Source organism: Sinohyriopsis cumingii, chromosome 17 (assembly GCF_028554795.1).
Source record: "Sinohyriopsis cumingii isolate HCF-2022 chromosome 17, ASM2855479v2, whole genome shotgun sequence".
Classification (NCBI taxonomy): domain Eukaryota; kingdom Metazoa; phylum Mollusca; class Bivalvia; order Unionida; family Unionidae; genus Sinohyriopsis; species Sinohyriopsis cumingii.
Genome location: NC_142977.1, coordinates 71830120 through 71844484, shown reverse-complemented (window position 1 = coordinate 71844484; position 14365 = coordinate 71830120). Strand labels below are relative to the sequence as shown.

Here is a 14365-nt window from a genome sequence, read left to right as displayed (position 1 = left end):
CGGCTATGCAAGACATGCTCTCAAATACTACTTGGTACTCATGAGGGGAAGTCAGAGAATGCACAGATAGATTTTTTATTCCAATGAAAGCTAGAAAGCATAATATCACTCCTCAGTCCCTGTCTTCTGCCTGCTCTGAAGTATCATAAGCCCAAGAGTCACCTCATGAAGATTTCAGCTCATGATATTAGAGTGATCTCTGTATGACTTGTGTTAGAATGTTTTGATCCGATCCAAAGTAGAATTAGTCCAATAAAGCAATTCCCCAAATCTGTGTTTATACTGATGGACAATATTTGGGTCTGATGTCACCTGTGCATTAAAATGTGCAGTTTTGCTGCAGGCAAATCTTTCCAGAACACACCTGCATACACTTTAGACGCTACTGGTATTTGTTAACAGCACAAAATTCAAAATGGCCACAGGACATTGGATTGTGCTATTCCACATGGATTTACAAGTTGGCAAAAATAGGATTTTATCCGGAAATATAATGTAGGGTAGCTCCACAGCTGTGAGAAATACCAGTAAGTGTGTAAAATGCACACAGATGATTGCAGACAAGATTAGATGCAGATTTTTGCAGGTTTTAATGAATAGGCAATATCAGCACCTAAACCACCAATCAATATCATCACAGGTGTGGGGGTGACTTACTGACCTAAGTAGTAGGTTGTCATGAAGTGTCAGACTCTGGATCTGTTGGGTCCTGTGTTGGCAGCCTATATGACCACAAGACCCAATTAAGAGCCAACACAGCCTATTAGCTTTGCTGGATTTGCCAGTGAAATTTTGTATGTAGGAAGATTTTGATGTTTTTAAATGTATATAGAGGTCACAATTGCTTATCACTTAGGAGAACAGGTTATCATTCACTTGGGTAATCAAACCATATTTCCCCTTGAAAGATACCTGATGCATAGGTTGGATGCTCAGCATTTCCTCGTATTACCTATTCTTCTAATATTACTGTGATCAATGGATGTATTTAAAGGAGAAAGCAAATTATATAAGTAAGTTATGTTTCTCCAAGAATACTTAAGTGATAACATTACTTAAAACCCTCCTAACCACCCTGCCATGTCAGTATCCATTGTCCACATATCACTCATCTTAAAAAACTAGTAACTCCTGGCGGTGGCAAGCGGACATAATGATGAGTTATTGTCCTTTGTCTATATGAAATAGAAAAAGACACATCTTTTTAGCAGGGCTGGATTTTGAAAGTGGTAGACTTACATATCCCTAATGTTAATGTGATTGGGTAAATATTCTTGGAGAAACATAAATTACTTAAAATCTGCTATCTCACTTTGCCTTGGCACATGTTCCAAATCTCATTGCCTACATTTTGCTGGACATTAGATGCAATCATGTGACTAAGTAATGCTTCACTGACATTAGGATCTGTTCATTATGCTAAATATTGGCATATTTGTTGGCTTATTAAAGTTGTTGTCATTGTCATGTCTGAGAAGATAAATATATCGAGTTCAGGCAGGTAGAGTTGCCTACAACCTTGCATAATTTTGTTGGCCCTTGGGTAGAGGGACTATCCATGCCACTACCACATAGTTTCAGCAAATTGTTTTTTAGTGGATGCTTGCTGACCTCCAACCTGAATAACTGTTCAAATATCTAATACAGGCTGGGAAAGTCAGACGTTACTTTAAATAAGGGTTCATGTATGCATCTTTTCACAAATAACATGGAACAGGAAGTGTTGATGTTCAATAAACAAGATCTTCAAATGATAAGCATAATTGAAATAATATTGTTAGAATGCAAAAGCAGTATTTCAGTAGAGTTCAATGAATTTCTCAGTTATTGCTATTATTATTATATATTGACATGTCCCTTTTCAGATGGGAATCCATGAGTTTGGAATAAGGACAAAAATTCTACAGCATGTTGACAGATACAATGAGCAGCACCCTCCACCAAAATTATTGCCTTCAGATAAAGAAGAGGTAGGCTTTTATGACACAAAAAAAGATTTTATTCAGTCGAACTGAAAATCAATATTAATCATGTTTTTGGAGTATGGTTTTAGATGTATTGGACATTATTATTTTACTCTGTATTATGGAATGACATTCTTCTTACATCAATAGGTGTTGTAAAATGTGTATAATATTGGAAAAATTTGATAAGGGGTGTTAACCTAGACAAGTCTGTGGTTTGGTAGTAATGAGGAAATGGGTACATTTTTCTGGGTAGATTAAAAAATGTTCAAGGTTAAATTGCGAATATTTGGAATTTTGCATGAGTCTAATTGTGGCTACTACATATAGTGAAACTGAGCTCCTGTTTATTTACCTACAAGGCACATTAAAGAACCCCTTATCAATTTAAATTCTGAATAGTTCAAGTAATTGGACAGTCATTTGCAGTAAATTGAGGTCATGGTTTTGCTTGGCATCAATCATTAATAATTCTACCATGTCAATCATCCTTAATCAGCACCTCCTATCCTTGTAAGTATTAACAATAGCCAGGTCACCCACCTCCTATCCTTGTAAGTATTAACAATAGCCAGGTCACCCACCTCCTATCCTTGTATGTATTAGCAATAGCCATGCTGCCATGCCAATCATCCTTACTTGGCAACTCCCATCCCTGTATTTATTAGCATAGCCAGGCCACCATGTCAGTCATTCATACCTAGCACCTCTGTTCTTTTATATATTAGCAATAGTCAGGCCACTATACCATCCTTACTTGACACATTCTGTTCCTTTATGTACTAGCAATAGTCAGGTATGTCAGTCATTCATATTTAATACCTACTGTATGTATTAGCAGTAGACAGGCCACTATACCATCCTTACTTGGCACATTCTGTTCCTTTATGTACTAGCAATAGTCAGGTATGTCAGTCATTCATATTTAATACCTACTGTATGTATTAGCAGTAGACAGGCCACCATGTCAGTCATCGTTACTTGGCACCTCCTAGCCCTTAGTATATTAACTGAAGACAGGCCACCATCTGTTGACTTGTGCATGTGACTGTATGGTATTACACACCACATGTATTACATAACACAGGTAAACATGTGGGTTCAAAACTTAGCTATGTCCCATAATTTGTACTACAGAATTTGCTGTATATATGTAGTAACTTTAAACTTTAATAACTCCAGAAGTGTTGAGATTTAAAAGTTCTCTTATTTGTGTTGAAAACTGTCACATTTTAGTTGATTGCTACAAATTGTCCTGTGCAAATTAAATATGTGCCATTTGGGACAAATACTTAAATAATAATTCCAGTAACAGGTTTAGATAATTAAAACTATAATATAAAAAATAGGATTAAGGTGGCCTGTGCCATTTCAGTCATAGGGAAATCATTTTTGTTCCATCCATTTGGCAGAAACCTCCACAGCAATTTCTTTGATATCCATATTCATATATGTTTGCAACTACATCAGATGATACAGCTGTCTACTCTCTTGATCTAATCTTAAATTGTTTTCTTGCTAAATAAATTATAGACGCTGACAGGGAAGTTTCTTATCTCATTTTTCAATTGATTACAAATATGAATGATTCATCAGTGCTCATTTTTAAGTGTACAATTTATCTGATTTTCAGCCAGCCAACAGACTTGAACCGTCAGCCCCACCTGTGGAAGAGTCTCCTACACGACAAACTTCAATTCTTGCAAGGGGAATTAACTCAGAGTGTTCTATCTGCTTGGATAACCCAGTAAATTTAGCTTTTTATATCATTTTTGAAAATAAATGCATCTAAGAAAATTAGTTGAAAATAAATGCAATAAAAAAGTTTGCCAATAATTTTTGAGTGGGTTTGGATCTGTTCAGTGTTTTGTCTTTCAGATTAATCTGTATTCATTTCTTAAGTGACATACACTAACACACACTCAGAGCAGTTTTTTTGGGGGAGGGTTGACATATTTTAAAGTGGAAATATCTCATTGTAATTAGACATTGTTTGTTGGAAAGTTAAGTTCACTGAATTTGCATCAGTATTCAGTCATATCACTTTTTGAGGTTATTCCTATGGAGAAAAAAAGTAACATAAATTTTCATCCCATTATAATTCTGTTTGAAAGCCAATTCTCAGGCAAATTCAACACATAAATTTACGTCCATTATTATACGTTTGAAAGTTACCACACGAACAAAAGGTAAAACAGAAATTTAAACCATATTGTAGAATATTGATAGCATGATGTATACAGGAGTAACAATAACTCTTTAATATCATCTACTTCTTATCTTTGTGAAAAAATATTTACTTTTCAGTCTGCCGTAATATTTCTGACTTGTGGCCATGTCTGTTGCTGTGTTGACTGTTCCCACCAGGTGCAGCTGTGCCCACTCTGTCGTTCCGAAATTGTTCAGTGCATCAAGCTGATTGCACCACCTGTACAAACAGGGATGTAATTTCTGTGTAGCTTAAGAGCAATATACATGTACATCAATGGAATCCTTTAATTCTTTTCATCTCATATGTACATCTAATCGTTCGTGCTATTTTGACAAGGTTTATTCGATAAAAGAAATTTAATTAGATACTTCATTTGACATATTTGTGGGGTGGGGGATTTTCTAAATATAGGGAAGATTTACCAAAGTAAACAGATGTATTACATGCAGATTTTATGTGATTTTCATGCAACCTAGTGTTGCACAGCCATTATAAGTTAATTGTGTTTGATAATTTTCCAATGATAAACCTTTGCTTGTTGATAACCACATTCCTCCCTACCCCGAAAGTCCCCACCTCCCTACCTCCTTTAAACAGTTTTTTGGCAAATTTTATATCAGAAAGATTTTTCTATAAATAATTACATGTGGGCCCCCTTGTCTCATTATTGAAGTTCTGTAATTACAGTGTGAGTCCCCTGGGACTTAACGTAGGAGAAGAAAAACAATATTTATTGTTCTTACAAAGTTACAGACAGCCAATGTGGGTATGTGAGAAAGCTTGCCAGTAGCTTCTCGTGGGTTGGTGGTTCTTTCCGGGGTTTTCCCGGCTTCTTCCTCCACCATTAATACTGGCCGCCATATATAGCCTATCGTGTGCTGAATAATGGCGTTAAACCCCACAACAACAACAACAACAACAAAGTTACAGAAGTTACAGTACTGTATCAGTTTAAGAGCTGGATTTCTTGTCAGTGACTTAAGACCATTGATTTTCATACAGATGTTGAAAACATGTAACGTTGTGGTGATTATAATAAATGCTGAGAAAAGTTCCTATGTTGAAAAGTAACATGGATATAACTTCTGCATAAATTATTATAAATACACTTTACCTAAATGTGTACAAATACATATGAGGTTCTCTCCTGTTACAATGCTAACTAAATTTGTACACATAAACAAGGTTCTCTCTTGTTATACTCCTAGCTAAATGGGTACAAATACATATGAGGTTCTCTCATGTTAAACTGTTCAGCAGTATAGAAAATTGATCCAGTCTGTCATCTGTACTTTTTAGTCATCTGAAGTTATGAGGTATTATTTAATCCTTGGCATGATTGCATGGTCATAGTAATATAGGACATGTGGCATGTATTCACTGAACTTCACAGCTTGAGTGCACACTTCCACTCTGATTTGGATAGCTTGCAACAAATAAACAAGTCAAAGTACCTGAGATTTCCATGTGGACATATATAAAGATGTACCTCTCTGTTATGTATGCCTTTTTTATTTTTTAATAATATAGCAACTGTATAACTAATAACAAAGTCAGTTTGAGTGTGAACTCTAGTTCAGAAGCTTTGTGAATAAAGAACTAAACTACTGATATTTAATTTAGTAGGGTACCAGTGATGGAAGCATTGGATACCACACATAATACTCTATGGAATGTACAATATTTATGAAAATTTTACATTGGACAAGGAACTTGTTCAGTTCAAAAAGAGCAGAATAAGAAATGTTTACAGTGCAAACCAAAGCAGAACTGTCCAATTAACGTAAGCCATGACATTTGCATGGTATAAGAACATGTGCAAATTAGCTCTGTCTGTATGGTGTATGAAAATTTTCCATCCAGCAATAGTGATCCAATAATGGTGACTTTCATTCTTAACTAGCATTCTCTATTCTCAGTTAATGCTGTTGACAGTGTAATACAGTCAGTCAATTCCGCAAACGTGGGAGGGGGAAGAGTCATCTGAGTATTGGAATACAAAACATTAAACATGTTATTTATTGACGAGACGGCAGTACCAGGGTGCTGGTAAACCAGTGAACTGTAATACATAATAAAAGCTCATAAAGTTTTTGCTCTCTCTCTCTCTCTCTCTCTCTCTCTCTCTCTCTCTCTATCTCTCTCAGAATCAAAATACAAACAGAGACTAAGCTGATGACAGACATTTTAAAGAAAGTTAACTATGATACCATTGATATGAGACCAATAACATCAACTTGGAATTGTTTAATTAATTTTTTTATTTTTATTTTTGTAAGCGCTTTTCCTAGTACATTTAGGAATATGGTACTCAATAAAATGCTGTTAAACATAATTTTGGATTATTTAACAGCTTGAGCTATTTTTAGTCAAGAAATTCACATGTCATTCATGTGACCATTTAGTGCATACAGTTCACAAATGTAAATAGAGAAGTCTGAGAAAAACAAATTAGAAATCCCAGTCATACATTGTTGTTGTTGAGTTTAATTATAGTGGCATGTGAACAACTGTGCATGTGCCACTTTTTTCTGATTGCATCGCAGCCTGCTAGTTGTTCCTGGGGAAGGAAATGGTGCCATCTCCCCCAGGCTTTTATGGGTTCAAGGAACCCCGATAGTTTGGCCTCAATCTGTGGGTCCATAAAGGTCCCTTACAGTTGAATGGTTGGCTGTCATACATTGAATTATTAGAATAGTATATTCAACTAAAAGCATCTGACTTTTTTAATCTAACATCTTACTGTAAAACCAGATGAAAAGTCTTCTACTGTATAAAAAAAAAACTAATTCCTTGAGAATAATTTCTTAACATGTGATGAATGGTTATCTTTCAGCAGTGATATACATTGGGATTGCTTTATTTGGCTGAAATACAGATCAAATACTTTTTTAAAGACTTTTATTGAAGATATAACACAGTCTATGTTCTACTCCCTTATGGTGCTAAATGTATTTTCTCAATATTCTACATACAATCTATATACAAAGTCAATGGATAAAAAATGATGAAAATTCTTATGTGAAAAAACTCCTTGAAGAACCATTTTTTAACATAATTTCCTTTGATGAATATATTTTTCCCACCAGTGATAAATGTTGGGATTGCTTTTTTTTGGCTGAAACACTGATACAATATTTTGTTTAGACTTTTATTGAAGGTATCGCACAGTTTATTTTCTACTCCGTTATGGTGCCCTATGCATTTTCTAAGTGAGTTGAATAAACACAAAATAAATACTGGAAAATCATAACGTTTTAGTGTACCTGATATCACAAAATTCGCTCAGCACTTTCTCTTAAATAAAGAAAAAATCAGACGGGTGATTCAGACTGAAATGTAAGAATCTGACAGGAGATGTAGTTTTATAAATTATGGGTATAATTCAGATAATTTAATAATCAAAATTTAGACCTATGATATAGGTTGTCAGAGCTTGACCTGTCAGATTTAGACATAAGACATAGTCTGTCACGTTTAGACCTAAGCTGTCATCTGTCAGATTTAGATCCAAGCTGTCATCAGATTTATGTCTAAGCTGCCAGACTGTCAGATTTAGATCTAAGATGTAGTCTGTCAGATTTAGACCTAAGATGTACTCTGTCAGATTTAGAGCTAAGATGTAGTCTATCAGATTTAAATCTAATATGTAGTCTGTCAGATTTAGACCTAAGATGTATTCTGTCAGATTTAGATCTAAGATCTAGTCTGTCAGATTTAGACCTAAGATGTAGTCTGTCAGATTTAGACCTAAGATGTAGTTTGTCAGATTTAAATCTAATATGTAGTCTGTCAGATTTAGACCTAAGATGTAGTCTGTAAGATTTAGACCTAAGTTGTATTCTGTCAGATTTAGATCTAAGATCTACTGTCAGATTTAGACCTAAGATGTAGTCTGTCAGATTTAGACCTAAAATGTAGTTTGTCAGATTTAGATCTAAGATCTAGTCTGTCAGATTTAGACCTAAGATGTATTCTGTCAGATTTAGACCAAGATTTAGTCTCAGACTGTCATATTTAGACCTAAGATATAGTCTGTCAGATTTAGACCTAAGATGTATTCTGTCAGATTTAGATCTAAGATGTAGTCTATCAGATTTAGACCTCAGATTTAGTCTCAGACTGTCAGATTTAGACCTAAGATGTAGTTGTCAGATTTAGACCCAAGATGTAGTTGTCAGATTTAGACATAAGATGTAGTATGTCATATTTAGACCTAGGATGTAGTTTGTCAGATTTAGACCTAAGATGTAGTATGTCAGATTTAGACCTAAGATGTCTGTCAGATTTAGACCTAAGATGTAGTTGTCAGAGCTTGACCTGTCATGTATGCTGTCAGATTTTAACCTGTCTTGTAGGCTGTCAGATCTTTACCTTAAACAACAGCAGCATTAAATCATTCTTAGAAAGCCGAAATTTTGAAGATAAAAGGCTTAATCAGACTGAATTTTTCAGCAAATTCATTATGATCATATTATTTTGTAATATAATGTATTAATTTTTCACAAATGTTTAGTGTCTGCTTGAATTCCTTTATAATCATTTGATGATAACCTTTAATATTAGTATTTACCATGACATTTGTTGTAGCATTCCTGTAAAAAGTTTTTTGTATAACGTTTCCATGTTTGATTATTATCCTTTGTTTATATTATGCTACACATTTTAAAATGATTGTGGAATATTTATGCCTTTTTGATTCTCATATATTTGCTGTATTTGTTATCTACCATAAACTTACCATGGAAAATTGAAATCATTTTGAAACTGATTAGTTTCATTTTGCTTTTTTATATTATGAACCAATATTTTTATTTTTTGAGCATTTTTTTATTTATTTTTTGTATCCATGGTTTATTAAACATTTTTAAAAAACATTTTTATGTCAAAATTTGACATAATTATGAAAAACGTCATGTAATCAGTTTCCACCTCATTAAGAATGTAACAAAGGGAGGATTTTTGTGTACGAGTTTCTCACAATTTCATATTGTACTGATTAATAGGTTTGCATTAGGAATGATGGTATAATTTTTATTCAGTTATGACATTCTAAAATCATTTTTACAGTAGCAGTTTCATAAAAGGTAGTAGGTTTAATGTGTTTCATTATATATATTATACATGTTGAAGACGCTTTTCTGGAAGATTTCTGAATTTCACATTTGCAAGGTCTTTATGTGTGTATACATACATGTATATTTGCAATCATCTTTCTCTCTTTTGTAAAGTTTCTTCCCAGTATGATATCCAGAGCTCTAGGTAACCAGAATATTGGCATATTTTATGTGATCAGATTGACTAAAACTCATAAAGGAATGCATTAGAATTTTTCTGAACAAATTTGAAGCATTTGGTCTTATGTTGTTGGTATATTACTCATTCCATTCCATAAGCATAGTCAGTGTTTAATGCTGGTGCATTTGATCAATGTAAATCTTGCTGTGGAAATAATTTTCAGATGTCCCATGCATGTTTTAAAATGTTAGTGTTTGATAAGGCTTATATAGAGCTATATAACTGAGCACAACTTGAATCAATCTTGATCACTGAGCCACTTTATACGTTCCAAAAGGCATTATGATTAATGCCTCAGTGATTGAGATTTAGCCTGGTATTTGAAGTTTGTATTTCACAGTATTAAAAACAAAAACACACCAGACTTTAAAAAATTACATAATTAGTTATTAACCAGTAATAAAGATACCATGAATTCACCCATTTTTGTGGGTTTTATTGTTACTACAAATTTAAAGATACAATAATATGTCTAGTGTAAATAAAATAGTACTTCACAAATCCCAGAATATAAGTACCAACAATGTAATTTCAATAAACCACGAAAACTGATACCCATAAAAATGAACATTATTATCTAGAGCTCTGTTATGATTTACCATTTTAATTGTTGTTGTTGTTATGTTTTCCTTTAATCTTGTCTCTCTATCTCTCATTTTACTTGCCAGAGATGAGGACATGGACTTCTACTTCATTGATGCATAACAGTGCAATAAAAGGCTTTACAGCTGGAATCAGGACTTCCATGGCTTCTTGTATTTCTACAAACCAGTTATTTTTATGTGTAGTGCAATCTTCATGGTTTGGATTAAGTCTGTAATAAAGACTTGTCTAACAAGTGTTTGTTACATGATTGAAGGAACTTACCATCAGCTTCTTTCGATGGTACATTTTTGCCTTTAGATTTCCATTTCCAGAGTTTCACTAATTGGCAGAACCATTTTAAATAAAGAACCAGTCTAGAAATTACACACCCATGAATGTGATCTAGCAACATACAAGACTGATATGCGAGTTCAGCCATTTATTATTCTAGTGTAGAATGCAATTATGAAATAAATGTTTAATTTTTTTCTGTTATTTACGTGATACTTTAAATATATTTATCTGTATTGCATCATAATTCGTTTATTGCCTTGTGTATTGTTGGAAATTTTATTTCAAATTGTATCACCTTATAAATTTTTCTATCTGTGAATTAGTTTGACTTGTTCTTTATCTACACAATCAGTAAATTATTCAGTAAATCATATTTCCCAGGTCTTTTAGAGGCATTTTTCATTGTTTATAGATACAAGTATAAGCAATTAGGTTCATCTTTTTGTGAAATGAAAGTGCACACATATTTAGGAATGAGGATGAGGAATGATAATAATATATTAACAAAACACAATTTTATTTAAATTCATTTTGTTCTTTTTAATTTCATATTTGCTTTTTTTCACTTGTACACACAAACTGCATAAAATGTAGCTAGAACCTTGTTTGCTAGGATGTAATCTGTTGTCAGATGCTGTTCTACTCATCATCGCAGTGGCAGCTGTATTGACCCTGATCTGCTGATTTATGGTGCCAGTAGGTTAGTGTATACAGTTCTACTGATCATTGCATTGGTTGTATTGACCCTGATCTGCTGAGTCATGGTGTCAGTGTATACAGTTCTACTGATCATTGCAGCAGCTGTATTGACCCTGATCTGCTGATTTATGGTGCTAGTAGGTTAGTGTATACAGTTCTACTGATCATTGCATTGGTTGTATTGACCCTGATCTGCTGAGTCATGGTGTCAGTAGGTCAGTGTATAGTTCTACTGATCATTGCATTGGTTGTATTGACCCTGATCTGCTCATTCATGGTGTCAGTAGGTCAGTGTATACTGATCTGCTGATTCATGGTGTCAGTAGATCAGTGTATACAGTTCTACTGATCATTGCAGCAGCTGTATTTACCCTAATCTTTCGGGTTCATTGGGTGTTAATACATCAGAATGTATGCTGTTCAACTACTACTATTCAGTATTAGTACATGGCATTGTTATTGAATGGTAATTATCAGCAAATGTTATTGTCAAGAATTCTCACCTCAACAATAAACAATCTAAAGTACGCTGACTAAAAAGCAATATTAAGTTTCTACATATGAAATGATAACTTATTTATGTAGCCCTAGGGGATCAGATATGATCCCTTACACTGGACAAGTCCTTTATAAATCGTAACTTTTAGGACACAAGAGTTTAGTTGAAAGTTCATATTTATACTGTACCTCAATTATAATGAACTACCATTTAAATAAATACCAATGCAACACAAAGCCTACATGGAATGCTTATCAACAGTTATTTTTTTAAACAGTTAAGTAAATTGACATATTTTAAAACATTGTCAGGAAATGAGTAGGTGAAAATGGTGGGAAAAATGCTATGATCTTGTCATCATTGAATTATACAATGCATTTACAAAGGTTTCTTTGAGATTTTTCGTTCATTTTTGGATAGTTGCTTGCTTTGTTAGGACCCGGTTAGAATTAAAATTGGCATGGTCTAGCATAATTGGTTAGGTATTCACATTACTCACTACAGCATTAGGGCATATGTTCGAGTGCACTTAACTAAGCAATATGCCAATTTACTCGTCGATCAAGTAACACGTCAGTTAACTTCCTGATAAAGCAAAACTCAGGGATACATTCAATCATGGTGTCTAAGTCTAAAACAGAAATTCTGTCATAATGATGTCTATGTCTCAAATTGTCATTGTGTCTAGGTCTTAAACTAACATTGCCATCATGGTATCTAGGTCATAAATTGAAATTCTGTTATCATCGTGTCAAAGTCGAAAATTAAAGTTGCTAAGGGATGAGATGTTTGAAAAGTAATCTAATTTATTTGCAATGTAATAAAACTCTTAGTCAGTCGTCATTGATTTTTATTTCATTGGTCAGATAATTTCAGTACAGGTGCACATGGACACCCTGTATGGAGCAATAATCGGGCCCATAAATCAAACCCAACTCAATTCTGACATACAGTATCTATAACTTGGATATTGTTCAGATGTATTATCAGTATAATCTTTAAGAGTCCTTGAATAACTTTTTTATTTTTTAAATGAGGCCACAATCAGGGAAGATGGAGGTCAAGGTCATTGATATTTAGCCATAAGTCATCCTGTCTAAGTTTAGAACCCATGCAGTAATTTATTTGGTTGAAAGAGAAAAAGGAAAAGAAATTGTAACAAAATAACTTGACAAAATGGAAGAACCTTAAGTAGAGCTTTTGATATTGCACGAGATAAATTCACATAAGAATGCCCAAAACATATCCCCGAGGGTTTTCCCCAGAAGCCAAACAGTTTTGCATTCAGAAGAGAATTGAGTAATACTGAATCCAAATGGTTCAGGTTCAGAAGCAGGAGTGTTAAATTATAGTCTTCATTCCTGGATTGTTACATAATTCGATCCAATTAAGTATCCTATGGTGTGGTTACAATTTGGCAACCTTCAAGCAAGTGTAATCAACACACTTCTTTACTACTCTAAGTGCAACCCATCCAAAATGTTTGGGCATGGAACTTACTAGAACAAAAATTATTCTTTCATTTTTCTTTGAACTATAATGACTGAAATTTTGACCCTAAAATCAGTAGGCCTCTTCGGTACATTATATGTAAGCCCTCCAGAAACATGGGTCAAGATTTAAAGTTATTATCCAAACAATGACCATAACACATTAACCCCTGGAGCTTTTTGCCATTTTTGCCTGAAAATCAAGTAGGAAACACATTTTGAAAGCTATTTCTGAATAGACTCGAAAACACCAAATCCCTGGTCATCTTTCAATAACATACTGCCTAGTTGTGTTAGAAACATCAATTTTTGTTGGCTATTTGACTCGTGCACGAGCAGAAGGGTAAAAGTTGGCTTTTTTTTTTTTTTTTGCTAAACGGAGCCATTATTTTTGTATGGAGACCACTCTTTATTCCAAATGCCCATCTTATCCTACTTTTTGCAAAGGCTCATCTGTCTGTTTGCAGTTCATACCGGTTTGCCTTATATCTGAGACCAAAAAGTCTAAAATCCAGACACAAAATGGGATTCCGACCACGGGCGAATTTTGCGTAAAAAAAAGTCGGGTCCAAAAAATGAGGTTTTTCTTTCTGTATTTTGTAGTACAACTAGATATTCCAGATTGTTTGGTATCATTGTAGAGCTACATCTGTCTACCTTTCTATAATACCACCCACTTTAGTGTATCTTGCATGACCATGACGCTACAGAGGTCGGCAGTAGGCTACTACCTCCTGCCCCGTAAAGTCGTCGCTAGGGGTTAATGTGTTAACCCTTGACATAATCAGATGACTTTGTAGCCAGTGTTCAAGTCATCCACAAAATTTGATGTAGGTACATGGTCAACAACAGCTTTTTACATCAACCATTTTTCATCTTTCACCCAGTGATGATGGTCTCATTTTATTACCCCAAAATTGATACTTTTTCTTTCCTTACCCTAAAGTGCAATATGGACACAAAATTTGACAGATTTGTGTTATTGTGTGTAAACTATATTTCTTCATTTAGTCAGTGACCTTGAACCTCTTTATCACAATAGCTTTTTCTTTACCCCCTACCGCTAACAAAGCACAAAATTTGGTCCAGGTATGTGAAACATTAGATAATGGAAATATGGTCCAGGTATGTGAAACATTAGATGATGGAAATTTGGTTCAGGTATGTAAAACATTAGATGATAGAAATTTGGTCCAGGTATGTGAAACATTAGATGATGGAAATATGGTCCAGGTATGTGAAACATTAGATGATGGAAATTTGGTTCAGTATGTAAAACATTAGATGATAGAAATTTGGTCCAGGTATGTGAAACATTAGATGA

The 14365-nt window shown here is 34.0% G+C and overlaps 1 protein-coding gene across 1 annotated transcript in view; it reads left to right on the top strand.

Moving 5' to 3' along the window:
* Positions 1 to 10672, top strand: part of LOC149779218 (E3 ubiquitin-protein ligase LRSAM1-like) — an 86051-nt gene extending 75379 nt beyond the window's left edge. The window contains exons 21-23 of the mRNA XM_089939786.1: positions 1866 to 1970; positions 3598 to 3711; positions 4272 to 10672. Of these exons, the coding sequence (XP_089795912.1) occupies positions 1866 to 1970; positions 3598 to 3711; positions 4272 to 4412 (360 nt within the window). The 3' untranslated portion in view covers positions 4413 to 10672. The remainder of the gene's footprint in view (positions 1 to 1865; positions 1971 to 3597; positions 3712 to 4271) is intronic.
* The last annotated feature ends 3693 nt before the right edge of the window (positions 10673 to 14365 follow it).